The following is a 27882-nucleotide window of genomic DNA, read 5'->3' on the forward strand; positions in this document are numbered from 1 at the left end:
CCAAGGAGAAACTCACCCTCGGCTGTATCTTCGGACCCTCGGCGTATGGGCCGATTCGCAGTACTAACAAATTCTTAACTCAAGAGCAGTTCGGCTCTCCTTGCTAGAGCCCAAAGGCCCAAATGCCTGCTTGGGTCCTTTACTCCCCACAGCTAGATATTTTAAAACATAAGGGCAAAAACCCATATTCTCCCTCATGCTTAGTGTAGTTTATTGCTTTATTGATCATACTGTACTAGAATAGAACAATTATTTTAAAGTGTACGTTTTAATTTCCACCATTCTTTTATGAATATAAATAAACCATTAAAGTTTTAAAAAATTAAATTTAAAATAAACGACTGGAAAGAAAGGTTTGTGGTCCGACAAAATCTAGAGTTCAATTGAAACTCCTGTCACTTAGCTATGACTCTCTCTCTCTCTCTCAATTATAAGCTTGTGTCGGACACCTATAAAGAAACGGGAAAAAATCCTCTCTCAATGCTCTTATGCAAGAAAAATGTTTTCTTTGATAGGACCAATTATGCAAATAGAGCCATTAATCACCCTTAGATTTTACTATATTTAACATGGGCTTCCATCTATACACAAAAAGAGCAAGACATCATGTTCATTTTCTGTAGAACTCTAATCTTTTGAGGTACCTAAAACAAATACATTTGAGATCAACGTGTGTGCAAAAGCAAAAGTAAAAACCCCTTCTGCCTTTGCAGCTCTTTGGAGCAATTAAGCTTGCATACATAGCCCTACAACACTTGAAATGTCATCCACAGAGCCAAGAACAGGTCGAACACGAGCCGTGTGGCGTGTGCGCTTAGGCTCTGCGTTACGGACCATACTAGCATGCACCATAGTTGGCTGCACCACTCTGTATAGCCCAGCCTCTGTCAAGCACTTTCTAAGATATCCAGCTTTTTCTTACGTGACAACAATCCTAATTGTGTCTGATGCGACACTAGGTGATGCTCTAAGAGGTTGTTTGCATGCCTTGTTTGCTACCATTCAGGCTTTGCTTCCATCCATGCTATGCCTGTGGCTGATTGGGCCAGCCAGGTTCACCAACGAGCTAGCAGCTTTGGCAGTGGCAACCAATGCATTTTTGGTTGCTTTGCCTGATTCAACACAATTGATGTGTAAAAGGATTGCATTTGGGCAGATTGTGATAGTGTATGTGGGTGCTGCCATTGATGGTGCAAAAGATAGAGCTATCACACACCCAATTCATGTGGCATCAAGCACGGCCCTTGGAGTTCTGGCTTCTCTCCTGACTATGTTGTTACCCTACCCGCACTTGGCCATTTATGAGGTAATTAATTAGCTTTCTTCTACACTCTTGCACTTTAATGAGCACATGAAAAGTAACTATTGAGACTCAATGTCTTCCTAGTTTTGCTTTTGTTTTTGTTTTTCTTAGAGACTAGAGAGTTTCAACCTATGACATTTGCTTTAGAAGATAACTCTTTATCATTAGATCAAAATACTAATTGGTTTTTGGTGTAAGCGGTGATTAAACCCCAGATCTTTTAATCAATTATAAGAAACTTTACCAATTGAACTAATGGGAATCCTATTAAGGTCTTCCCTAGTTAGACGTAATGAAATTGAACTTAAATGAAAAAATGGGACGTAGATCATAGGAATAATATCATATTTTAGTCCAATAAAGTTTTTACCCGAACCCCATCAAACTAACTGGGTTGTCAAGTCTACCCCTTTCAACCAGTCCAATGGTCAAGAAAGAGGGAATTAATTATTTTCTACTTTGTAAAAGAGTTGGAGTTGAGTTTTGATTTCTTTGCTTCTTTAGGTAAATTAGTTATTATTTGGGTGTGCATCATCAGGTTGAATTGAGTTGTAAGAATTTTTTAACCTAATCCATCATAAATGTAGAAACCAACTTAACCAGTTGGGTCAGGTTGGATTGGACTTAAATATTTCATCTCTTATAAAAATAAAATTCATCAACTATTTAAGCCAATTGTTTTTCATTAAATTATTATAATTCATATAGTTTGCTTAAATTGCATTCCAAATTTCTAAATTAATTAAAACTAATTTTCAAAATATCAATATAAATCGAAATAAACTATTAAAATAAGTGTAATAAAATAAACTTATATATATATATATTTGTGCGCATGTCAGGTTGAGTTAAGAGTTTCTTTTCAAACCGACTCAACTCACAAAAAATTAAACTGAAATGTCATGTTCAATTGAGTTAGTTTCATTAAGTTGATGGGTTGAAAGCGCACCCCTAATTAAAACACTCAGTAGAGCCCATGAAGATTTGATACTTTCCCAATTAAGTGGGTCCTAGCCACATAACTGGCTAATTTGGCACCAAAGTTAGAGTACCATAAAAAAAGAAAAAAAGAAAAAGAAAAAGTGCTTTTGCCTCTTATTCAACAATTATTTATTTATTTATTGCATTTACCCAAATAGAACAAACAAATATCTTTTTAGATTTGTCTTGAAGCATCAGTTTAATAACCATGCAAGTTGGCCATGACCATTAGGTTCTGATGCATTGTGCATTATTCATTCTCTGGCTGCATGCTGCCATAAGTGATTTAAAAAAAAAAAAAAAAATTTATTTATGAAGATTTTTGGTCTCTTTAAATGCAGATCTTGGTCAGTATTATGCTTCCAAGTCTTAAAAAGATAATATAATAAAATTGATAAATCATATAATAATGGAATGGAATTAAAAAGAAAAAAGTAGGTAAGTAGTTTTTCAATTATTTTTAGAGTTTATAAAACAAGGAATGAAAAATGGGAAAAAAATTATAACTTTACAATTATGCCCTTCACTTTTTGCTTATCTTTGTTTTTCATCTTAAAAAACGCCTTTTTATTAGTTTTTTTTTTAGAATATGAATAAAATTAAAATTGTATGTATGAAGGAAGAGTATTTCGGAATGTTTACAAGGAAATTATGAGAATGAAATTCAATGAGTATTCTTTCCTATTCATTTAATTCATTCCAGCTAAACTTCCAAATGAGTTAAGCTAAAAGAACAAGATAAGAGCATGAGAAATCCGAATCTTAGAACTTAGAAGGGCATAATACATTAAGATATATATATATATATATATATATATATATATATATATATATATGTGTGTGTGTGTGTGTGTGTGTGTGTGGAACATTCCTTAAAAATTTCTTTCAATTTGTTCCTTTATCCTCTTTACCCAAAAAAGCTTAGTTTTTTGTTTTTTGTTTTTTTTTTCAACAAGCTTAGTTAAAACTTAAAAGAACAAAGTATGAGAACAAGAAAAAAAAATCCTAGAAGCAAGAGAGTCAATCTCATACTGGAAGCTGTACCGATTTAACTAGTAGAACGATATATTTCGGTATTGATTAATACCGGTGTACCGTTTCGGGTTTACCGTTATTTTTTATATTTATAAATGTGTGTGTGTGTGTGTGTGTGTGTTATAATAAAAAATATAAAAATTTACCATAAAACATTACCTCAATTCAGAACAAATTATTCATAGTTTCAAACCTTAGCATTAATTAAAAGGAAAAAAAAAAACACAATATAAAAAATAGAAAGCTTAATTATTCATTGCATACTAAAAAAACAAATAATACTAATAAGTTAATGAAAGTAAGTTATCATTTTGCCCTTACAAAAATTCAAAAATTACAAAACTAAAAAAAAAAAAAAGCTTTTTTTGGTACTAACCGGTACGCTCAGTATTGCCCAAAATAGGCCGGTATAGCCGGTACATAACCGGTATGGCCGGTATTTAAACCAATACGAAACATTAGTGTTTCGATACTGGTATACGTACCGGTACGGTACATACCGGCCGGTACCATATCGACTATATTGCCTAGAAGGCATATTGTACACTATCTAGACATATTTTATTTTTAGCGCATCTAAAATAAAAAAGGAGAGCACGAATATGCATTATGCTTGCTGGGATTGGGAAGATCTAAATTCCAACCCACCATATATATATATATATATATATATATATATATATATATATATATATATATATATATATATTTTTATTCGTCCTACTATATTATGTTATATATATATATATATATATATATATATATATATATCTTTTTATTCGTCCTCCATTATTAGGTCATATGACTTCTACAATCTATTATGCTACGGGACTGCCTAGAGAGAAGTATATCCATGGCCATGGGCAATAGGGCAAGTTATGTGACATTTTGTGAGTTCATTTGTGGATTGTAAAAATGAAATATAAATACAAATTCTCTATCTCACTTTTTGCGTTCTACGGTTCTACCATATACTTCACCAATTATAACTAATGACTCGTACGTTTTGTAGTTACAAAAAACATGCCAATTATACGCGGAAAATGCTTTTGAGAGATTAAATTACTTCATCGATGCCATTTCTGCCCAGGACAACACAACTGCACGTGACCTGATCTCCCAAGCTATGTCCCTTTCCAAAGCAGGAGCCAAACTTCTTCAAAGTATCAAAAAAAATATGGTAAGCTAACATTCACATATATACTATTGCTCAGCTGAGCTTAGCTAATCCAATAAGCTGAAATCATTGTCAACAGCCTTATAACTCAACTAGCACTTTTTAATATTTCGAACGAAGACATCCAGGACTCAAATTCTTCCTCCCCTTGCTATCAAATTAACTGAAGTCATTAAATTCTTTGTGAGCAGGACGTCATGCAGTGGGAAAGACCTCCGACGAAATTCTCAAAAACCCGCTACATTAACCCTGGAGAAAAATTGCTACACATGGAATTACCAATAAGAGGGATGGAAATGGCCTTAAATTGTAGCACAGCTTCCTCCTGTATTGGCAGCATGATGGATGAAGAGCTCAGAGAATTTTTGAGAAGTATGAAAGTACAAATAGGCCAAAAATTTGTGCGAGCTAAGTGCTCTATGCCCTTTGATGCAACAATGACTCTATTAGAGACAAAGGAACAATTTTTAGACATGTACCTTTGGAAGTTCCGAAACATATCCATAACCCAAGAAAATTTGTCAGCATTCTTCTTCTTGTACTCTCTAAAACTCTTGGATGACTCACCAATTGCTCAAGACCCTCAGTGTGCTTTGGAATACACTCAGAATATTGACACTGAAGAATCTAGCGATTCACAAAATCAAGCAATGGGTAGCTTCAATAGGACCTGGAGCACTCTTGACATATTTCCTACAAGCCAGAGTTTGGTTTTTGCTTTTAAGTGTTCACTTTCTCTAGGTCTTGCTGTGCTATTCGGTTTGATGTACAGTAAGGAAAATGGATATTGGTCGGGACTCACGATTGCCATCAGTTTTGTAACAGGACAAGAAGCCACGTTTACAGTTGCAAATGCTCGAGCACAAGGCACAGCAATGGGATCAGTCTATGGAATAATATGTTGCTATATTTTCCAAAGATTTGAGGATTTAAGGTTCTTAGCAATGCTACCTTGGATTATTTTCACCAATTTTCTAATGCATAGCAGAATGTATGGCCAAGCTGGTGGGATTTCAGCAGTTATTGGGGCATTATTAATCTTGGGTAGGACAAATTATACCAGTCCAAGTGCGTTTGCAATTGCAAGAATTTCAGAGGCATGCATTGGATTGATTTGTTTCCTCATAGTAGAGACTCTTTTGAATCCTGCAAGAGCAGCAACTCTGGCCAAAACTGAACTTTCAAGGACCTTGGGTGCACTTCAAGATTGGATCAACAGCATAGTTCTTTGTTCTAACCAGAAGAACATGCCAGCTTCCACTTTGCAGGCATTGAGAGAAAAGCAGAACAAACTGAAAACTCATTTCAATGATTTGGAAAAGTTCATTTCAGAGGCAGGTTTGGAGCCTAATTTCTGGTTCTTGCCTTTTCATGGTCCTTGCTATGGTAAGCTCCTAGAATCTTTGTCAAAGATGTCGGACCTTATAAGTTTCGTGACTTATAAAATAGAGTTCCTCTCACAAGTATCAAAAAGATTTGCACTTGATTTTAATGAACTCCATGAACACATGAATGATGATCTTGAGCTATTCAAGGAAAGAGTTGGCTCTTCATTGAAACACCTTGAAAAGGTGACTTCAATCAAGTCCCTTGCAGCATTGGAGAAAGAGTTGCAAAAGAAAGTCATGTTTCAAGACATTGAGTTGGGAAATTCACCAAATGTAAATGCGTTTCGGCTCTTTGGTACAAATGAAGAGGAGGTTGAAAACATTATGAGTTCTTTTCTTCGACACTTGAATGAAGAAGCTGACAAGATTTATGCTAAGGCAATTGAGGAGAAGCTTAAGAGCCAAATAGTTCTATGTTTGACTGGCCTGAGCTTCTGCATCGGTTGTTTGATAAGAGAAACGATGGAAATCGAGAAAGAAGTAAAAGAACTAGTCAAATGGGAAAATCCCACAAACCATGTAAATTTGAATGAAATTTCCTGTAAAGTTAATACTTTGCATACATGATATATTATATATTGATAGAACCACCACCGCGGGCAACTCTTTGAGTGGGTTTGTTATTCCTATGACTACAATCATGAAGCCGCGTGTATGAGATGAGGGCTGCAACATATCTTATAACTTGGCCAACTGTTAGCTTATGCAGAATTGTTCTATCCTTCAATCATTCATGGACAAGGTATACTATTCAGCCCAAATACAAACCAGTTATTCTAGGACCACAATATTTACCACACATTTTCTTATGATTACCTTATGTGGCAGACCGTTACTGACCGTCTGCTTTTGATAAATAAATATCAAATTTCTTTAGTCTAACGTGGGGAACTATTATATCACACAGGCCTAGTCAAATTGATCAGCCATAATAAACTATGAAAGGTGCACTTGTCCCAAATAACTTTCTTTTACAAAGGCTTGTTCTCTTTGGGAGAGGGAATTTCCTCTCTCTACAGGTGATTGATTTTAAGTCCATGAATTTTTTGTTCTTTATCTAAAGGTAAGGTAAGAAAATATATTCTCAGATTGGACGAGAATGAAGGAAATGAGTTGTTTCATTCGGTCCACTTTCATGACTTGTATAGTTCGAATTTCAATGTTATTCCCGAATTCTATGACTTTGATTATCCCCAGCCCTAGCTTAATGCATACAGCCATGTTATAACAACTGTAACCTTTTTACTTCGTTACCTTTTTGTTTTCATTTCAAATGACTTTTTTGACCGATTGCAGACATAGAGTCCTTATAGGATCTTTGTCATCACCTCATAAGATTAGAATGACGCAACAACCTTTATGTTTTAAAATTTGTAATATTTATTATGAACCGTAAGATGAACTCATTTAAAATAAAGAATATTCTTTACCAAAATTAGAGGGTTAGCATTGTCCAGGGTATATGGTTCAACTTTTAATGTTCTTCTGATGTTTTGTTGTCCAAGCAGTGTGCCATTTGCAAAGAAAGGAGGTAGAACTGATTCCTCTTACAAGTTCATTGGAATTTTCCCAGAGGCTAGGCACCACAAGTCACGCTGTCAAAAAAGCATTCTAAATCATTGATGATTGATGATAATAGGATTTGAGGCGGAATAGTTTGATCTGCGGATTCCACCATGTGTTTACTCATCTCACTCATTTAGAGTTTTTGTTAACTCTTACAATTTTGGAAATCACAGAATCTAAAACATGAACAAACATTCCCCCATAATGGTGGCATTTTTGTAAAGCTCAAATATAAAGGCCAATTGCCTACCTTCCGTATGAGGACACAAGTATTAACTATTAACACTGAATTTTATTTTACTACTGTACACCCTTAGTGCGATGGTCACTCCACAAGGATCGGGGTTCAAGTCTCCAGAAGAATAGTTTGATCTGCGGACTCCACCATGTGTTTACTCATCTCACTCATTTAGAGTTTTTGTTAACTCTTACAATTTTGGAAATCACAGAATCTAAAACATGAACAAACATTTCCCCATAATGGTGGCATATTTGTAAAGCTCAAATATAAAGGCCAATTGCCTACCCTCCGTATGAGGACACAAGTATTAACTATTAATACTGAATTTTATTTTACCATCGTACACCCTTGGTGCGATGTTCACTCCACAAGGGTCGGGGTTCAAGTCTCCAGGAGAGAGTTTCAAACACATATACACTTAGATTAGGTTAGAGTAGAATTCTATCTTATATTAAAAAAAAAAACACTGAATTTTATTTTATTATTTTTTTAAGGATCAATTGATTCAATTCAGCATGACTTTAATCAATGGCTAATAAATCCGAGTAAAGTAATAAATATTCGGTGGAATAGACTTTATTCAAATTAATAATGGAGAATAATGCGTACTTAATTTTTATAATATATGCTAACTGATCTATCAAATAAAATGTATAATTTATATGCTTTGAACTGCCAATCTAGCGCTTCATTGGCCATTTTATACTGTCTGACTATTATGTATATAAATCGTTAATAGCTTGATACGCAAGGGTCACTCCACTTTTACTCAGCCAAGTCGCAAAAACGTATGTCTACCTTCTATATATAGTAGCTCGCATGACAGCAGATCCACCATTCTTTAAAAACTTTGAAAAATCCAGTAACTAGCTCGGATTATATTCCTTCTATAGATTCCATATTTAATTTCAATCTTCCATGAAACTATTAATTACTGCTAACTTTCTGGCAAGGTTTCTTTCTCCCATAAAAGACCAAAACGTCATTTCTCTACTACAAACCCTTTTCCCAGCTCTGGACATCACACGATTGTTGTCACCTATTTATGCAAAGAGTAACAACCTCAATGAACCCAACCCATTTACTGTGGCGTGTGCGTCTTTGCTCAGCGTTAAGGACCATTCTAGCTTGCTCCATAGTTGGCTGCACCACCCTCTACGGTCCAGCAACTCTCCAACGCTTACTAGCATATCCAGCTTTCTCTTATTTGACAACTATCTTAATAGTATCAGACGCGACACTTGGTGACACCCTAAGAAGTTTTTGGCATGCTATCTCTGCTACAATTCAGGTTACGATTCTTTCTCTACCAACCTTGTGGCTAGTTGGCCCTGCTCGGTTCACTAATATCTTGGCAGCAGTGGGAGTGGCTCTTTGTACGTTTGTGGTGGCGTTGCCGGAGTCTACACACTTAATGTCTAAACGAATTGCGTTTGGGCAGATTGTGATTGTGTATGTTGGGGTTGTGATTCATGGTGCACAAACTGGAATCATTAAGCACCTAATTCATGTGGCATCAAGTACGGCCCTTGGAGTTGTTGCTTCTGTTCTAGCTATGCTCTTTCCATATCCTCGGCTAGCCTATAATGAGGTAACTGGTATAACCGTATAAGCTTTATTACTTCTGGATTTAGTTTAGTTTTGCTTCTTTCAGTGCCCCTCACTTTCAGGGCCGGCCCTAAATTTAAGGGGGAAATTTTATGTAAGGCCTTTTTATATATAAACATTAATTAAATAAACATATATAACACTAATTAAATAAAGATTAATTTGATGTAAATACAAAAATTGATGAATAATAATAATTAGACTAAGGTTAATTTCATACAGAGAATTAAATATCATAGTTGAACTATAAATTTAAACAAAAAGAACTAGAAATTTTTTTTTTTTAAACTTACTTTAATTTGGATATATAACTATGCATAGTTAAGTACAGTTGTAACCTAAATTTTAATTTATATATTCTCTTTAAGAGAAAGAGATAGATAAATATTATTTGGTGCGTGACTTTGTAGGATATTTGTTTACAAAAATTAAGATCTCAAACTATTAGAGGAGATTAGTCATCATTGATGATATATCATATTTGCAGCATTTGTTTTGAAACATTTTAGGTTTCAATTGATTTTAATTTCTATTGGTCTCCTATGTTGGAAGCCTTGTTAGAAATGAAAAAGAAAAATACTAAAAATACTGCAAAATGTTCACAATATAATGTGATAATGATTGTAATTGATGAAATTCAACAACTTAATTTATTTGTATTTGAATTAATTTTTTATGTGATTGGTGACATGTTAGTTAAATTTAAATTTAAACTTATAGTAAAATTTGTGGTATCTTTAACATCACTTAAAAAAAAAAGTACTAATTATTTAAAAAATGTTATATTTTTATAAAATTTTGGACCCTCATGAATAAAAGTGGGGCCTTTTTCTTAGTAGGGAATTTTTTTTAGGCTGTGGGGCCTTAGGCCTAGGCCTAAGTTGCCTAGGCCTTGAGCCGGCACTGCTCACTTTATTAAATTTTACTTAGATTTAGGGTTGGTTCAATTCCATAGTTGAAATGGGTGCATGAAACTTGGAACTTGGAAGTATAACATGACCTTTCAAACAAACTCGAGTTCAAAAAGAAGATTTTCTATTATGATCTTCAAAATTTTGTGGAAAAACAATCTATAAGGTGACAATATAAATAATTTATGTGTTAATAATATATATAGCAAAACCTTTAACTCCATGTATTTTGTATGCAGTACACAATTAAAAATGGCGAAAAAGCTTGCAACTCTATAAACCCATAAAATTCATTTGTAAGATTTTGTAGAACTTTTTAAAAATTCAAATAAAATGTTAAAACATAGTAATAATTTTTTTTTTTGGATGAAAAAACACAGTAATAATTTTTATTAAAACATTAAAGTTAATTTCTAATGAACCGATAGAACCTAACTTTAGTCATAGCTTTGTATAAATCGGAATTATATTTGCTTCTCGATTATCGAAGGCTCTTTATGCTCAAAGCATCTTCAATTTTCTAAAGTATATATGCATGCATGCTTAAAGACGCAAGTTCCAAACTGCCACGTGTCGATGTCTGCCACTCCAAGTCTCCAACCGGAGGGAGATAGCCAGATAGGGAGAGAATTTTCTTGACTTGTTCAGCTTCAAACTTGTTGAGGAAGGAATTAATAATGCGATTCATAGAATCGTAGGGAAAGGTTTAGCATAATTGTTCCAAGTTGACTCCAATTAGTGTTAGTTTGGATACAAACGCATTTGTGCGGCTGCGTTTTTTTGTGTGGGTCCTGTGCATTATTCATGGGACTCACAAATACGAATTTCAGCAAATTTTTCTTTAAAACTGGATCCTACGGCACTATTCACACATTAAAATTATCTTGCTACAATATTTTTAGTTTTCAGTAACAAGCGGTATCGAAACAGAACTCTCTTGACTGTTTTTAAGTGTTATCGATTTTGTTCCTATCTTCACTGTTTTGGTCATGGGTCAGGACTCTCTTGAACTCAACTAGCCACAGGGCTAGCCAGAGACCACATTGGTGTCCTGTGCAAGCTCTATGGAAGCCTCATAGGTAGACATACATCTAACCCATGCTTAATAAGTTGATAAACAGAATTCTGAACCCTATTTGCCTATTAAAAAAAAAAAAAAATCCTCTTTTTATATATATGATTGGGTTTAAATTACACCTAATTCTAAGCAATATTACAAGGCTTAATAACTATACTTCCAATAACTTCACTCACTGCAAATTACTGACACGCCTAAAAATTACAACATCAAAGTACTCCTAACAATTTTTTCCACATCAAAAAAAAAATCAAAGTACTCCTAACTTGCCAAAGACAGCCCATTAGATGCCTTCACTTACCCTCACGACATTATCATGAAATTTTATTAATTTGTCCAATGGTACTAACATTAGATGTTTAACATTAGATTCCTTCACTTGACCCACCAGTTTTTTCTCCTACACTAGCGAGGATTCGTAATAATGAGTGCCGAACATGATTTGGCCTGTTCGTGTACAATAAAAAAAAATTGTAAAATTTATACAGTTTAGTTTAAAAATGAATCACTTCAATCTGTGTATAATTGTGTAAATTTACAAGTTTGTTACAGTTAGTATAAATTTACACTCACATTATTTATTTTGCATTTAATTATTTATTATTTCTTTACATATCTCGAGGATGAAAGAAGAGAGTGAATTATGGTTGTTGTAAGAGAATCAATTAAACAAAATTAAAAAAAAAAAAAATTGATATTTAAATGAAATGTAGTGTAAAATAGATAATCTAATGTGGGGTGTTTTGAAATGTGAGTATGTAAACTAAAAAAAGTTAAGTTCATATACTAAAATAGATTTTTTTAAAAATGGAGGAACTGATGCAAATGCATGCTCTTATAGATGGTAATAAGTTGACAAGGGGTTCTATAGTACAGGTGAGGAAAACGTGTCAGTTATATGCTGCAACTGCTTCAAAAAGATTAGATCTCTTAGCGGAGGCCTTCCCTGCTCAAGACAACTCAAGTGCACCCGAGTTAGTCTCCCAAGTAAAGTCCCTTTCTAAAGCAGGAGCTAAGTTTATTGAAAGCATCAAATATAATCTGGTAAGCTAATATTCATGTGCTGTGGTTCAAATATAAGGAATTGTTCTACTGATGCATGTTATTGCTTATTATTGATAGCTGAAGCTTTCCTAGCTTCTTTTCTACTTAGGAGCTTTTGGGAGTTCAAAACTTCAAGTAGCTAATGTCATTTCCTTGCAAACAGGACGGCCTGCTGTGGGAGAGACTTCAGTTGCGTTTTGTAACAGCCAATTCCATGGACCTTGGAGAAAAATTGACAGAAATGGAAATACCAATAAGAGGGATGGAAATTGCAGTAACTTCTTGCCATTCCTTCCCTATTGGCACGGTAGATGAGGAGCTCAGAAGTGTCTTACAAAGTTTAAAAGAACAAATAGGCTTAAACCTAGAGCAAGGCAAGTGGCCTGTGTGTTTTGGTGCGACAACAGCTCCAGAAAACACAGGAAATTTTTCAGACAAATTCAAGCAGAACCTTAAGACCACTTTGGTAACCCCTGAAGATTTTCCAGCTTCATTCTTCTTCTATTGCATAGTACTCCTATATAACTTACTCATTGCTCAAAATCCTAATTGCATTATAGAAATTGACTCTATGGAGTTATCAAGTTATTCAGAAAAACAAGCAAAGTGTCCCTTCCAAAAGACCTGGAACATTATGAAATTAAGACCAACTAGCCAGCAAGTGCTTTTTGCATTCAAGTGCTCAGTTTCTTTGGGTCTCGCCGTGTTATTTGGTTTGATATATAACAAAGAAAATGGATACTGGTCAGGTCTCACAATTGCCATTAGTTTTGTAACAAGACGACAGGCAACATTTGCGGTTGCTAATGCTCGGGCACAAGGGACAGCAATGGGATCAGTGTACGGAGTCCTGTGTAGCTTTATATTCCATAAGCATGTGGTTTTACGGCTTTTACCTCTTCTTCCTTGGATTATTTTTGGCAGTTTACTACGACATAGCCAGATGTATGGTCAAGCTGGTGGGGTTTCAGCAAATGTAGGAGCATTATTAATCTTGGGTAGGAAAGATTATGGCCCTCCTAGCGAGTTTGCAATTGGCAGAATCGCTGAGGCTACAATCGGGTTAATTTGTTTCATCATAGTGGAAATGCTTGTGAACCCGGTTCGAGCAGCAACTCTGGCCAAAACTGAACTGTCCACAAGCTTAGGTGCACTTCAAGAATGCTTCAAAGACATAGTTTTTGCTAAACAGAACATTCGCTCTTCAAATTTTCCCACATTGAAGGAAAGGCATAAAAAGCTACGATCCCAAGTCAAGGAATTAGAAAAGTTGATTGCAGAAGCAAAGTTGGAACCAAATTTCTGGTTCTTGCCATTCCATGGTGCTTGTTACAATAACCTCCTAGGATCTTTAACAAAAATGGTAGATCTATTACTCATTGCAACTCATACAATTGAATTTCTCTCACGAGAATCACCGAGAGTTGGAGTTCCATTGGAAGAGTTCCAAGAACAAATCAATGATGTTTTAGAGCATTTCAAGAAAGAAGTTGGCTCTACATTGAAATGCTTGGAAGAGGTGACTTCAATCAAGTCTCTAGCAGTACTTGAAAAAGAGTTGCAAAAGAAAAACATATCACAGCCTCTTTTTTCAACAAATGTGAATGCATTCAGGGTTCCAAGTTCAGAAGAAGAGGTTGAGAACATTGCAGCCTCTTTTTTCCAACATTCAAGAAAAGTGGCTGACAAAATTTATACCAGTGATGGTGAGGACAAGCTTAAAAGTGAAACAATTCTTTGTCTAGGTGGGCTGGGGTTCAGCATCAATACTTTGATGAAAGAAACAATGAAGATCAAGAATGAAGTAAAAGAGCTAGTCATATGGGAAAATCCTTCAAGCCACATAGACTTGTATGAAATTTCTTGTAAAGTTAAAGCCCTGCATACATAATATACTGGCACTACAGACACCCAGTTACATTTAGGAGTGTGCTTGCTTTTCATAAATCCAGCACCACCAGCACCAGCACCAGCACCACCACCACAACCTAGTAACACTAGTGGGTGCCTGAAAGAGAAGAGAGATAGAAACCTAAACTCTTGGCTAACCGTTAATAGATTTCACGAGTCCCACATGGAAAGGCTGTCAGGTTACAACACGCATCTCTAGGCATTCAACCAAATCACAAACCACAAAACTACAAATGCTTTACCTCTCCTCGACACCTCATGTGATTTGGTCAGATTAAGCTCTCAACCAGAGAGCCTAATCCATGTTGCAAGAATAAGAAAACCCACACTAGAATTGATACTTGACAATTTCATGCGACATTCATAGAACCACACCACCGCCACCATGATCCCCGAGACATTAACAGCATCACCAAAATTTAAAACACAGCCAAACAAAATGTGCAAGCAAAGCAAGAATCTATTACTGGATGGATTAAGTTTCCATGAAAATAAAGCAGTAAAGTGAAATTCAATGTAGCAAAGCGAACATTTTGGGTTACATCAAGTTTCGCCCATTTCGTGAAACGGCTCAAAGTCTACAAAACTAGAACAACAACACATCTCTATTGCAAACACGTCATAAAAGAAAAAAAAAAGCAGCAGCAGACGGAAAACCTTAGTTAGTTGCCTTCATATTTGGGGTCAGCCACCACGTAATGATATGCAATCACCAGTACGAAAATGAACACTCCAAGGAAATTGGCAAAGAAGCCGAGGTCCTGATCGTCGATCATCTGTAACACAATTCGCAACATAACACGCAAATATAGCAAGCAACTTAGCAACCATTATTACCCCCAATCCAAAACATCACAATATCACTTTTTTTTTTCTCAATTCTTGCTTACTAACAATCCTAGAAGTAAAACAAGATCAGATTTACCAATTTCAGCTCAGATAACCAGTTCCAGATCAAAAATCTTACCCCAAAATTGATAAGTTAAAACCCTAATTTTATTATTGTTGTTGTTGTTGTTGTAAAAGAGAGAAAAGAGGGATCGAAAAACGAACAATGAGATCGAAATATTGAGATCAAGTAAAACAGAGTAAAGACGAAATATGATGAAATGTCGAAATTAAAAAGAAGAAGAGGTGTGAAGAAGCTTACGATGTGAGGCTGATATTTGTTGCGACGATCTGGTTGACGACGACGACGAAGACGCAGAAGCGAGGGGAGCTCCCTTTCTCTTTGTTCTTTGTATTTTGTATCTCGAGACTACAAAGAACAACGTCGAAAAAGGAGTATTTAAATTGGGCTAATTGGAAGAGGATTGTATTTGTGTTGTGATTGATACACAAAGGCAGTATGGGCAGGCCCAATTGGGCCCAGCTTAATAGAAATACTAAGTTTAAAAAATTAAAATGGATATTTATTTAATGTGGCTGCTGGGATTCGAGCCCAGGTCTCCACGGCCACAACGTGGAATTCTTACCACTAAACTACAGCCACTTGTTGATGACTTTCAAGATATTAATCTAATTAGTACAAAAACAACATAAAAAAATTACTTGACCTTATCAGACTTTTTTATTTTTTACTTTTTAGGAAATGGGCATATCAAACTTCGTTGACTTCCGCTTCTCTTTTTCTGCCCACCCAATAGGGCAATAAGAGAAAGAGAAGAAGATCTTAAGAAGAGTGGTTTTGGAATGAGAGAAACAAAATAGAAGAAAACATACCAGTAGCAGAATCAAATCATAATAGCAGCATTACTTGAACTTGAAGAGAGAGAGAATTGGGGGAGGGGGTCGGTGTTGAGTAGAAGAGATAAGAATAAGTTGCTATAGTGTGAGAGAGAAAAAACGGTGAAAAAAAAAAAAAAAAAAAGAACTCCTGGCCAGCACACATGTTATGCCACTAAGCTACAGACTCTTAACATGTTTTAACGTTACATGTATACACACACAAGTTAATGCCAAACTCACCCTTAATATCAAAACAGATAGCAAGGGGTTAAGTGTTATTGAGTTTTTTTTAATTAATTTTTTTGTAGTAAAAACTAAAAAGTATCATAGAGTTATAAATTTGAGAGCTTGATCATTCATTTCGATATTTTATAGGGCAAAGTGTAAAATGAGATTTAGTTAAAAAGGGAAAAAGTATAATTTCTTCTAATAAAAACTCAACATTCCTTTACCAAATTTCAAGAACTTTCCCAAGTTTGGGCTTCTTGAGCTATGGCAATGGCATATGCAGCTCTATTAGAAACCTTTGGAGTAGTTCGAAATTTTAATTTCTAAAATTCCTAATTTTATTTTTTATATCATGAGAAAAATACTCTCACACTTTTTGAACTTTTGAGTAGTTATGTACACCCCTTAAATTTTATTTTACTCAATTTACTACATAAACTTTGTTATTGTTGCAAATAGACATCTTAACTATTTCTTTCACCAACAACATAAAAGTTTAATTAGGGGTCTATTTGTTACATTACCAAAAAATTACGTACTAAATTGGCTAAAATTAAAGTTATGGAGTGTAACTGTGTAAGTGCAACTACCCCAAAATTTAAGAAGTGTCATAGTATTTTACCCTTATCTATACTACAGAATCCTCAATTTTGATGCCTAAAATACCTTTAAATTTATCAGTTTGTAAAACTTAAATGATAGGGTTAGACATGTAAAAAAAAAAAAACCACATTCAAATCCATGTTCAAATTAATGTTTCTCCAAAAAAAAAAAACCACATTCAGATTTTCCCTAAAAAAAACCCGCGTTTAAATTTATCCACAAAAAAAAAAAAAATTCAAATCTATAACAAAAGTTTCAGATAACTACTACAAAAACAACTAAAAGTTAAAAACAAATCCAAAAAATTTCAAATAGTACGTCAAAACCCAACCCACGTTCAAATGCTTTAAAAAAAAAGAAAAGAAAGTAAACTACGTTATTTTTTACAAGAGTTTCAGATAATTATTACTAAAATAATTGAAGGAAGTTTTGCATAACTACTTTACTAAAAAAACTGAAGTTAAAGCCTCCCTTGAAGGAGGTTAGAGCCTCCTATGAAGGAGATGAAGCTTCAATTGCTGTAAGTCATAGCACAAAAATCTTCTGTATGATTTTTTGCTTGAATGGATATGCATTAATCACAGGTAGGCATTAATAAGTGTTTTTTCAACGGGAGGGTGTTAATCAATGTTCTTTGTTATTAGTAGTTTAGCACTTGTGCCAATTGGATGTAATTTTAGATGTTGAAATTTGTAGTGATAAATTCTTTTTTTTTTCAACAAAATGAAATAAATGGTATTGTAACCATCTTTACAAATCTATTAAGTTTTTGTATATATTAAAATTTTATTAAATTTTTTTACCATGATGCAATATAACTTTCATTTATATCTTTTGATATTTCCAATTAGTTTATATAGAGATGTCATATCATAAAAGACATTGGGTCTCACTCTAACTCTTTTCAGAAATGTTCTTTCTCTTATGTTGTTAGACAAGACAATGCAGTTGCATATGCCTTAGCCCAGAGAGCAAGATTATATTTTCCTTTAGGGGTCTGGATGGAGTCTTTTCCACTAAATATTTTTTCATTTGTATTGTTTGATTTTTTGAATCCGGTTTAATAAAATGGTTTAGTCCTTCTTCTCAAAAAAAGAAAAAAAAAAAAAAAGAAGAAAAAGAGAGATATTTAATTAGAAGGGGACTGCCTTTCACTATAATTTATGTATATAACCAATTTTATATAAGGTAAAGGTGCAAGAACAAAAGCTTCGTAGACATTGGCTTCAGAAATAATTTGCTTAACTTTCTTTAAGGGTCCGTTTGGATAGATCTTATTGCTGAAAACTGTAAACTGAAAACACTGTAGCAAAATAATTTTTAAATGTGTGAATAGTGTTGTGGGACCCATTTTTAATATTTTTTTTCTGAATAAAGTGCTTGCGGGTCCCATGAACAGTGCGTAAACAGTACGTGAACAGTGAAATTGGTCTCCCGCACAGTAAAATACCGTGCATAAACAGTACCGGTTACTGTTCATGCACGTTGAAAAAAAAAAAAAACGCAGAATCGCTGGACGTGGCCACAAAACGCTGTATCCAAACTGCCTAAGTGTGTGTTTAGATACCGTTTACTTTGTTGAAAACTGAAAACTTATTGCTGAAAACAATAAAAAAATAATTTCTAGGTTACTGTTCACCCATAAAAATACTGCAAGAGGCGCTAGTAAAAAAAAAAAAAAGGCAAAAACGCCAAACGCAATTAGCAATCAGCTATCGAAACGCTACCTAAGCCTCTATTTTGGTATGGATTGCGTGGGACTAGGTGGGGATTTGACAATGATTCAATTAATGTGTTGGATTCAACTCAATGGACTCCTCCACATCCTATGTGGTTTAAGATCATTGTAGGTCCTCCCGTAGAGTTGCTTTGCAGTTCAAAGCATTGTGGGATGTGAACACTTCATTTTAGGCTGCATACTATGTTGCTCAGTTTGCTATTGGTATTGGCATCTTTGAAACAAATGTGTTGCCTGCTGTTCAAGCTTTGAAGTTCTGTAATACCAAATTATAGATTAATATACATTTTGTTTCTTCATTGCTTTCTTCCATCCAAATAAATAGTGTTGCATAGTGTTAGCAAAGTAGGCTGTTTTTATTAATGATGATTATAATTGGTTGGAAGATTCGTTTGCTCAATTTATGCAAGTTGTCATTTCTGATGTACAAATGTAATTTTCATCCTTACTTAAATGGTTTTTTTTTTTTTTTTAATATTTGGCAAACACAGTAATCTGAGGTCTCAATCAAAAGGATGTAGAGAGTTTAAAATTGCTTGATGACATTATCTGTTGTTACACATTAACACTATGTAATCAATTCGGTACAAATTCTGGATTTGGAATTATTCATCATCACTAATTATTTATGGTTTGGAAATTTGGTTAAATTAATGGATAATTTATGCTTCCAAGTTTTACTCGGATCCAATAGTCTAAATGCAAAGCAATCACTTGGTTAAACGAGACCACAAATTCATGTGAAATGTTATTCTGTAGTCGTGGACTTTTGTAGAATTGGACCCTTTTAGGTGGGTAAGCTTTACATAAGGATTTTACATGTTTAATTGGATGGGAAAATGTCTACGTGTGACTGTAGGCTCAGGTGTGTTCATTTTTCTGTACAAGATTTAATATGAATGTTGGTTCAAGTGTGTTCATTTTTCTATACAAAGATTTAATCACGCTCAGATCCATCTATTTCAATAATTGGTAAACACATAAATCTCGAATTGTATCTATGGGCACCCAGATACGACTATTGGGCCTAGGAGGTATTTGGGCTCACAATGTACTTGTATGGTGGACTTTCGAATTTCCTACAATGGGTGATGCTATGCTCGGCAAGCCCAGCTCCTAAGTTTTCCTTATTCTCTCTAACACCTTCCTTTCTTTTCCCAGGATAGTCTCTATTTCGCTCTAATCTTTTCACTCCAGAGTTGCCCACCCCCACACCTGAATTTCCATTGCCTATTTATAGACCAAGTTAGGGGGAATGCTACGATCAATTTCCTAGTCAGTGGAAGGAGAGGTCCAGTGTTGTCTCTTCTAAGTGGGTGCTTTAAATGCGAGTGGGGGAAGATGACAATGGCATTGGAACTAGTTCCACCGTTAGGTTTGTTGCCCGGCAGAGGTGTTCCCTTGGTGATGGAAAGGAGGTCCAATACCGTTATTCCTGAGTGGATGTTTGGTGGTGGGCAAAAGGTAATAGTAGTATTGGAACCAGCTCCACCGTTAGGTCTGTTGCTCGGCAGAGGTGTTCCCTAGGTAATGGAAAGGAGGTCCAATACCGTTATCCCTGAGTGGGTGTTGGGTGGTGGATGGAAGGTAATAATGGCATTGGAACCAGCTTCACCGTTAGGTTTGTTGCCCGGCAAAGGTGTTCCCTTAAGTGGTGCCGGGCACCTGAGTTCTGGCTGCCCGGGAGACATATTTACTTGGAAGGGGTGGAGTCATGAACGATTTCATCTCTAGGCTCCGGGTTTTACACGAGCATCAAAGCTTGCATGGAATGAGCCTACGCGTTCGACTAGTAAATCTTTTTATCACTCCTACTGCATATGCAATGTCAGGTCTAGTACAATCAGTAGCATAACGCAAACTACCAATGATGCTAGCATAATCCTTTTGATTATAAATCTCATCATCATTATTCATAGGAAATAAATGAACACTAAAATCAAAAGGAGTAGCTACACTTTTGTGATCATGGAAATTATATTTCTCAATATTTTATCAACATAATGTGATTGATCAAGATATATTCCATCACATGTTTTTGTAATTTTCATGCCCAAAATAAAATTAGCCTCACCAAGATCTTTCATATCAAAATGGCTTTTAAGCATATTTTTTGTCTCATTTATAACATGCATATCTGAGTCAAAAATCAACATATCATCCACATAGAGGCTAATAATAACATGTAAATTATTCCATGATTTAGAATAAATACATTTATCACATTCATTTGATTTATAACCATTCTCAGTCATGCAAAAATCAAACTTTTCATGCCACTGTTTCAGTGCTTGTTTTAAGCCATATAAGGATTTAGTTAGCTTACATACTTTGTTTTCTTGTCCAGGCTCTACAAAGCCTTCAAGTTGATCCATATAAATCTCTTCCTCTAGGTCCCCATTTAGAAAAGCAGTTTTTACATCCATTTGATGAATTTTCAAATCAAAAATTGCAGCAACAACAATTAACAATCTAATAAATGTAATTCTTGTTACCGGAGAAAATGTATCAAAGAAATCAAGATCAACTTTTTGTTTAAAGCCTTTTGCAACAAGTCTAGCTTTAAACTTATCTATTGATCTATTCGGTTTCAAGTTTTTTCTAAGGACCCATTTACAACCTAATTTCCAAATTTTATTAGAAATTAGAGATTCCATCTCATCATTTACAGTCTCTTTCCAAAATATAGCATTAGGTGATGTTAAAGCCTCTTTTAAATTTTGGGGATTTTCCTCAATGTTAAAAACATAATAATCAGGACCAAAATCCTTTTCAACTCTAGCTCTTTTACTCCTTCTAGGTTCCATTTCAAAATTTTCTTGATTTTGTAAATGTGAAGTAGAAGAACTAGGTTGTAACAAAATATTTTCTTCACCCCCACTATTTTTCAATCTAAAAGGAAATTTTTCTTCATGAAAAATTGCATCACCAGATTCAAAAATTATTTTGTTTTCAAAATAAAAAAATCTATAGGCTGCACTATTAAATGCATAACCAAGAAAAGCATAGGTAATAGCTCTTATACCTAATTTAGGTATTTTAGGGCCAGTAAGCCTTACATAAGTAAGACAATCCCATACTCTTAAATATCCCAAATTTGGCTTATGTCCTTTCCACATCTCAAAATGTGTGGTGTGTAACTTTTTATGTGACACCCTATTCAAAACATGACGTGCAGTTAAAATAGCTTCACTCCAAAAATGTAAAGGTGCACCAGATTCAATTAACATGGAATTTGTTAACTCAATTAAAGTTCTATTTTTTCTTTCAGCCACACCATTAGAAGCAGGTGAATATGGTGCAATAGTTTCATGGATAATTCCCAAAGACTGAACAAATAAGTTGAATGCACTTGATTCATTTTCACGGCCTCTATCACTTCTTATTCTTTTTATTTTTCTACCAAATTGATTTTCAACTTCTTTTAAAAAATCTTGAAATTTTTCAAAAGCATCACTTTTATTTTTCAACAAATAAATAGTTGTATATTTTGAGAAATCATCAATAAATGTGATAATATATCTATTTCTTCCACAAGTTAAAATTCCCTCAAATTCACATAAATCGGAGTGGATTAACTCAAGCAATTCGGTATTTCTTACAACACTTTTATGAGGTCTTTTTGTAATCTTAGCTTGACTACAAGTTTCACATTTTTCAAAATCTTTTGACAGTTTTGGAATTAATCCTAAACTACTCATGATTCCCACATATCTACTATTTATATGACACAAACGAGCATGCCAAAAATTAACAGAAGAAAGCATATAAATTGAACTAGTAGATGCTTTATTATTCTCAACATTCAATTTAAACATTCTATCACAAGCATAACCCTTGCCCACAAATAATCCCTTTTTAGTGATTACATAATTATCAGATTCCATAGTTTGCTTGAAGCCAGGCTTGTTAAGCAAAAAACTTGACATCAAATTCTTCCTCATGGACGGAGTGTAAAGTACATCTTTTTTGCTAGAGTCACCAAGCATAACAGTTTTTTCTTCTTCAAAAGGAGTGTACAACTTGAACCAATTTTTGTCATAGCAGACGTGCTTATTAGCACCAAAATCTGCCCACCACCCTTCAACATATTGCACCATATTGATGTCTGTAATCATAGCCACTAAAGGTTCTTCGGTTACATTAGCCTGTGGGATAGATTCACGTTTCTGAAATTTGCAAAATCGAGCAATATGCCCACTCTTGCCACAGACAAAACAGGATCTATTAAATTGATCTTGTGAAGGGGGTTCTTGGTTCTTATTGTAATTTTTATTCGAGTTTCCCCTTCCTTGAGGTCTATTATTATTTTTAAAGGCTCTCTTTTTAGGCTTCAATTGACCATTTCTAGGAAAATGATTTTTGGGCATATTATTATTGGATGAAATAAGCATTTTAAAGAGAGCGAGTACCTCCACCCTTCACATTTCCCTTGCGCACGTATCTGGCCCAATATTTGAGACAATTCATGTTAGCCCATTAATCACCACAATTAAAACGAACAAAATAGTCTCTCTCCTTTTTAATGTGGGATTAAACATTTTCACTAACTCCTCATCTTCCATATCTTTACATTTATGTTATAACATTTATTCATTTTAATTATTTAATATTAAAATGCTCCAACATATTGTATGGGTGGATTTAACACAACATATATTATAGTCAAAATATTGTATCGTAAATGATGTTATTCATGGTATATATAGAAAGAGTCGTTTAAAACATTATAAAAATTTTAAATTCCATTGCCTATCTTGTGAATGCCATCCAGAGAGATTGGCCACTTCACTCAAAGTAGCCCTCCAAGTTTGCACCTTTTCCGTGTTGTTCTTTAAACGTTCTTCATGCTTAGCAAAGGCTTGTACAAAAGTTCCCATCTGTTTGCGTACATCAGATGGGTCCACATCATAAAATATAGGCAAAACTGTCATTCCCATCATTTTCATCCACTAAATGATCTTTGCAAGTTCATCTAAGCACCATGTCGAAGATGCATAGTTTTTTGAGAGAACAATAATAGAAATTCTTGATTCTTCTATTGCTTTCAAGAGCTCCGGTGAAATAGATTTTCTTCTCTCAAGCCTTTCATTATCTCTAAAGGTGAAAATACCCAAGCCTCTAAAACTAAGGAAAACATCATATCTCCACCGTCTTGAAGAAGAAGAAGATAATGATGTCAACAGTGAGGTTCCTTGAGTACTCATTGAAGCCAATGGAAATTTGTTGGTAAATCTTGAACCACAATACGGATAAAATAAAAAAATAGTAAAAAAACAATTTGAAGGATGTGTGTGGAAAGTAAAATAACTAGGGAAGAAGAAAATAAGAAAGATAGATGTGTTTGAAAAGTGAAAACTTACAGATTCAAGGAATTGCAGCAGTGGCTGTAATGATCAAAAGCAGCTTGAAACAACGCGGCCTTCCAACTCTTTTTTTCTCTCTTACTAGACTAGTTGGAGAGGTGAAGGCTTGAACTAGCGAACTGGTGCCTGACACGAGTGAGATTTTCCACTAAGCTACTTTCTCTGATATATTTTAAACTTACTTAAATATATATATATATATATATATATATATATATATATATATATATATATATATATCGGTCGGTTCGGTTGGTTTTGAGGTGAAAAAATCCAACACTGAAACCGAAATATTTCGGTTTCAAAAAATTCAAATCGAACCTATTTCGGTTTCAAAAAATTCAAATCGAACCGCACCAAAATTGAACCGAAAAATTGAACTCGGTTTGGCTGGTTTTTTCGGTTCATCAGTTTTTTGCATACCCCTACTCAGAATCATTTTAAGGTTTCCACTTTTATATCTGTTACAGCTTCTTCATATATACAGCTCACCTAGCTCCATGACGAGGTCACTCGGTGCTTTGCCATACGTCTTTAAAGTCTCTGCCTATTTTCAAATTGCCTTTTCCATCACTCTCATTCGCAATTATGTCATTTCTACTTCAATTTTTTGATTAACTCTGTTTGTAACGATGTTGGTCTTTACATTTCTATCTCCTACTCATGCTAAAAAAGACTTGTATTTCTTTGAGTTTTTCTTAACGATCTTAACTAGTGCATCATCTTTTGTTATTAGTGAATCCCCAGTGATTGCGATTCTTATCTTGATTGATCCATCACTTATACTAATATCAAGCCTCGGTTGGAAAAATTTCTAGTTAATTGTTCTTCTTCTTCTTCCACTTCTCTCGTGACCTCCAACATTGGGTTAGAATCCAATGGACCACAAGCTCCCATCTGGTCTAAACTCCCCGCAGATATGATCGGTGAAAATGGAAATCGAATACCTAATTTCAAAGATATGAAAGCGATTTTAACATTTTGCAACCCCTGTAGTTCTGCTTGTTTGGAAGCTACAAGCTGGTCTTTGTTTCCATGACTGATGCTTTCCGAAAAACTAGATTCTGATCTGCGATGTATCATTAATCTCTACAACAACAAATGTTACTTGTTAAAACTACCTACAATTCACAAAAAACGTTGTTGGTGATCTCCACACGGTTGGGTTGTAACCTTGAGTGCTAATTATGTATCCCACCTTGTGCACCTTATGAAAGGAAAACTAATTGACCTTCCACCACTAGACACAATTCGAGGACTGGCTGGTATAGATCTAGTGTAGTTTTGCCCTGTACACAAATTCATCGTTTTGAAGGACCCTTCTCATAATTTATCCTTCCTTGTTGATAGACCAAAAAATGTATTGACCTCTTATAATAAATTAATTGATTAACTAGCCAAGTTAATTAATTAAACAAATCACTAACTAAGTTAATATGCAGCGAAAAATAAAGTTAACACGGAATGGGAAAAACCACCGAGGCAAAACCCTACCGGGTGATTTTAAGGTCACCACTCTCGAGAATTCACTATTATCACAACAAGCAGTTACAAGTAAACGAATCCCAGTATCTTATACCAACTTCCAGTTGAACCCTTACCCCAATACACAATTGGACTTGTTCTGTAGTGACAATTTCTCATTTTCAATGCACGGCTCCCAGTACATGACTAACCAATCTATGCGCGGATCCCAGTACGCGACTTACTCCTTTGTACGAATCCCAGTACGTAACTAACACCATAGCAACCCTTTGATTTTTGTAGTTGATTTGCAGCAGCTTCACATAGAAACACCAATAAGATCTTCAATGTTGGTGCAAGAGACTTTGCTTGGTTACAGAACCCAAAGGCATACAAGAAACACAGCAATAACTTTTTCTTCTGTGGGGGGAGGCTAGGGTTTCAAAAAGAAAACCTTATGAAGATTTCTAGGGTTAGATTTTCCTTTTTCCACCTCCTTTAAATAGGAGCTTAATGGACTCTCCTATTCCAAATAGGTTTACACAAACCTTGGGCTTTCCTAGTCCAATAAGGATTATATAAACCTACAAACAAATAGCCTTTAAAAATAAAAACGTTGCTGACTATAGTTTGAATCCCGTAAGCTCGATAGATCGAGACATATGTCGAGTTTTAATGAATCTCGACAGATCGAGCTCTTGTTGAGGAGCTATCGAGACCTGTAGATTGCACTTTTCTTGAGCAGTTTTTGAGTAATCTTTATGTATTCAATTTTACCACTTGTAATGATCATCTTGAACCAACTTAGATTTACCCAAATACAAGTAAAGTGCGTTTTGTCAAAAGATATGCCAATTACATACAAATATGTCCCTAACACTTGTCATTGCAATTTTTGGCCCCATGAATAGCTTGGCTTTTACTTGAGTGGAAGGAGGAGCGGCTTCGCACAGAAGAGAAGAAGGTGAGTGGGTTATTGTTGTCAATTCACACAATTTAAAGTTCAAAGATGTTGCATGTTTTAATGATCAGATATATGCACTTTGTGATCACAGCAAGCTGGTGCGCTTTGAATTTGATGCTTCTATGTCAGCTGAGGTACAAGTTATTTATCCTCGTCCAGAAAATATGTGGGACTGGGAACTCCAAAAACTATTTTTGGTGGGGTCATTAGAAAATCTTTTTGCAGTTTTTTGTTATCAACATGATGATCCTTTAATGGGTCACAAGACTACATCCTTTTTCGTCTACAAGTGCAACTTGAATGCATCATGGGAGGAAGCGACAGACTTGGAAGATCATGCTGTTTTTGTTGGTGGTGGCAACTCCTGGTGCTATCCTACAAGCACTATCCCTAGCAGAAGTAATTGCATCTTATTCAAGGATGACAATTGGGACTGGCATATGCACCTAGAAGTGGTATATGGAGGCTTGGGTGTAGGAGTGTTTGACATGGAAACAAGTCTTATTAAACCCTTTATGGTCTGTTTGGATACCATGGATTTGGATTTGGATTTGGATTTGAGGGGCCCAAATCCAAATTCTTTGTTTGGATAACTTAAAATGAGAGAATTTGGATTTGGCCCAAATCCATCATGGATTTCAGGAGTCCAAATCTATTGATTTCAAATTCCCTCACATACCATGGAATTTGAAAATCCCTCTCACTGTTCTCACGTTTCTCCACACGCTCAAACACTATTTTGTGAGGACAATCCGTGCTTTTATTCTCGAATAACATTGGTTACACCTACTGTGTGTTTGGATTAGATTTATTTTCCACCAGTCGCAAATCCACGCAATGCGTAGAAATATATAATTATTTTGTAATATGCTAAAATTTATAATTTATTTTCTAAAATTTATTGAAGATAATATGTTCACTTCAAAAATTGAACTTTTTCTAAAAGTATTTTCCAACCCTCTATCTATACAAATATATCAGCCTACCAATCACCACAATTAAAAAGTAAAATAGTCTCTCTCTTTTTAATGTGGGAATAAACATTCCACTAACTCTTTATCTTCCATATCAACTCCCACATCTTTACATTTATGTTATCATATAAATCCATTTTAATTAATTAATATTAAAATGCTTCAATAGGTAAGAATACAAAGAAGATGAAGTATTCAATGTATTTGTTCTCTTGGCATGGAATATTTTAGATTTCAACTATCAACTCGAGGACAAATTTGTTTCAAGTGGAGGTATTTGATGTAGGACGGAATCTTCAAATTAATTTTTGTAATTTGTTAAATTTGGTATTTTCATGTAAAAAACGTTATTTTAGGTTTAGGTGATTTACTTCATTGTTTTTAATCGCTTTTAATGTTTTTTAGGTCAAATTTGGTTCCTATTATGGTTAGATATTAATTAGGAGTTATTTTGGAATATATTTTCTTGTCTGTCAAGTTTTACAGAACTCTGAAATAGGCCCTTAAGTCTGTAAACGTTTTTATAGTATTATTGATATTAATAAAAATTCAAATTTTGTCTGGTAGATTCTAG

The 27882-nt window shown here is 34.6% G+C and overlaps 3 protein-coding genes, 1 non-coding gene and 1 pseudogene across 4 annotated transcripts; 3 read left to right on the forward strand and 2 right to left on the reverse strand.

Annotated features, from left to right (window-relative positions):
* Positions 1-760: 760 nt before the first annotated feature.
* LOC142610448 (uncharacterized) lies at positions 761-6451 on the forward strand. The gene is made up of 3 exons (XM_075782258.1): positions 761-1306; positions 4332-4499; positions 4688-6451. The coding sequence occupies exons 1-3, from the start codon at positions 761-763 to the stop codon at positions 6449-6451; spliced, it is 2478 nt and encodes an 825-aa protein (XP_075638373.1).
* A 2207-nt stretch (positions 6452-8658) lies between these two features.
* On the forward strand, positions 8659-14223 carry LOC142610450 (uncharacterized). Its single transcript, XM_075782261.1, has 3 exons — positions 8659-9282; positions 12165-12332; positions 12496-14223. Exons 1-3 carry the CDS (start codon positions 8737-8739, stop codon positions 14221-14223), a joined length of 2442 nt encoding a protein of 813 aa, XP_075638376.1. The 5' UTR covers positions 8659-8736.
* Positions 14224-14685: 462 nt separating this feature from the next.
* Positions 14686-15500, reverse strand: LOC142610163 (dolichyl-diphosphooligosaccharide--protein glycosyltransferase subunit 4A). The gene is made up of 2 exons (XM_075781896.1): positions 15394-15500; positions 14686-15019 (listed from the first exon to the last, which is right to left on the reverse strand). The coding sequence occupies exon 2, from the start codon at positions 15017-15019 to the stop codon at positions 14906-14908; it is 114 nt and encodes a 37-aa protein (XP_075638011.1). The 5' UTR covers positions 15394-15500; the 3' UTR covers positions 14686-14905.
* A 163-nt stretch (positions 15501-15663) lies between these two features.
* TRNAH-GUG (transfer RNA histidin (anticodon GUG)) lies at positions 15664-15735 on the reverse strand. Its single transcript has one exon. It is a non-coding gene; the product is annotated as a tRNA-His (tRNA).
* Positions 15736-19887: 4152 nt separating this feature from the next.
* LOC142610451 (uncharacterized) lies at positions 19888-27740 on the forward strand (annotated as a pseudogene).
* Positions 27741-27882: the final 142 nt, after the last annotated feature.

This window comes from Castanea sativa, chromosome 9 (assembly GCF_040712315.1).
Source record: "Castanea sativa cultivar Marrone di Chiusa Pesio chromosome 9, ASM4071231v1".
Classification (NCBI taxonomy): Eukaryota; Viridiplantae; Streptophyta; class Magnoliopsida; order Fagales; family Fagaceae; genus Castanea; species Castanea sativa.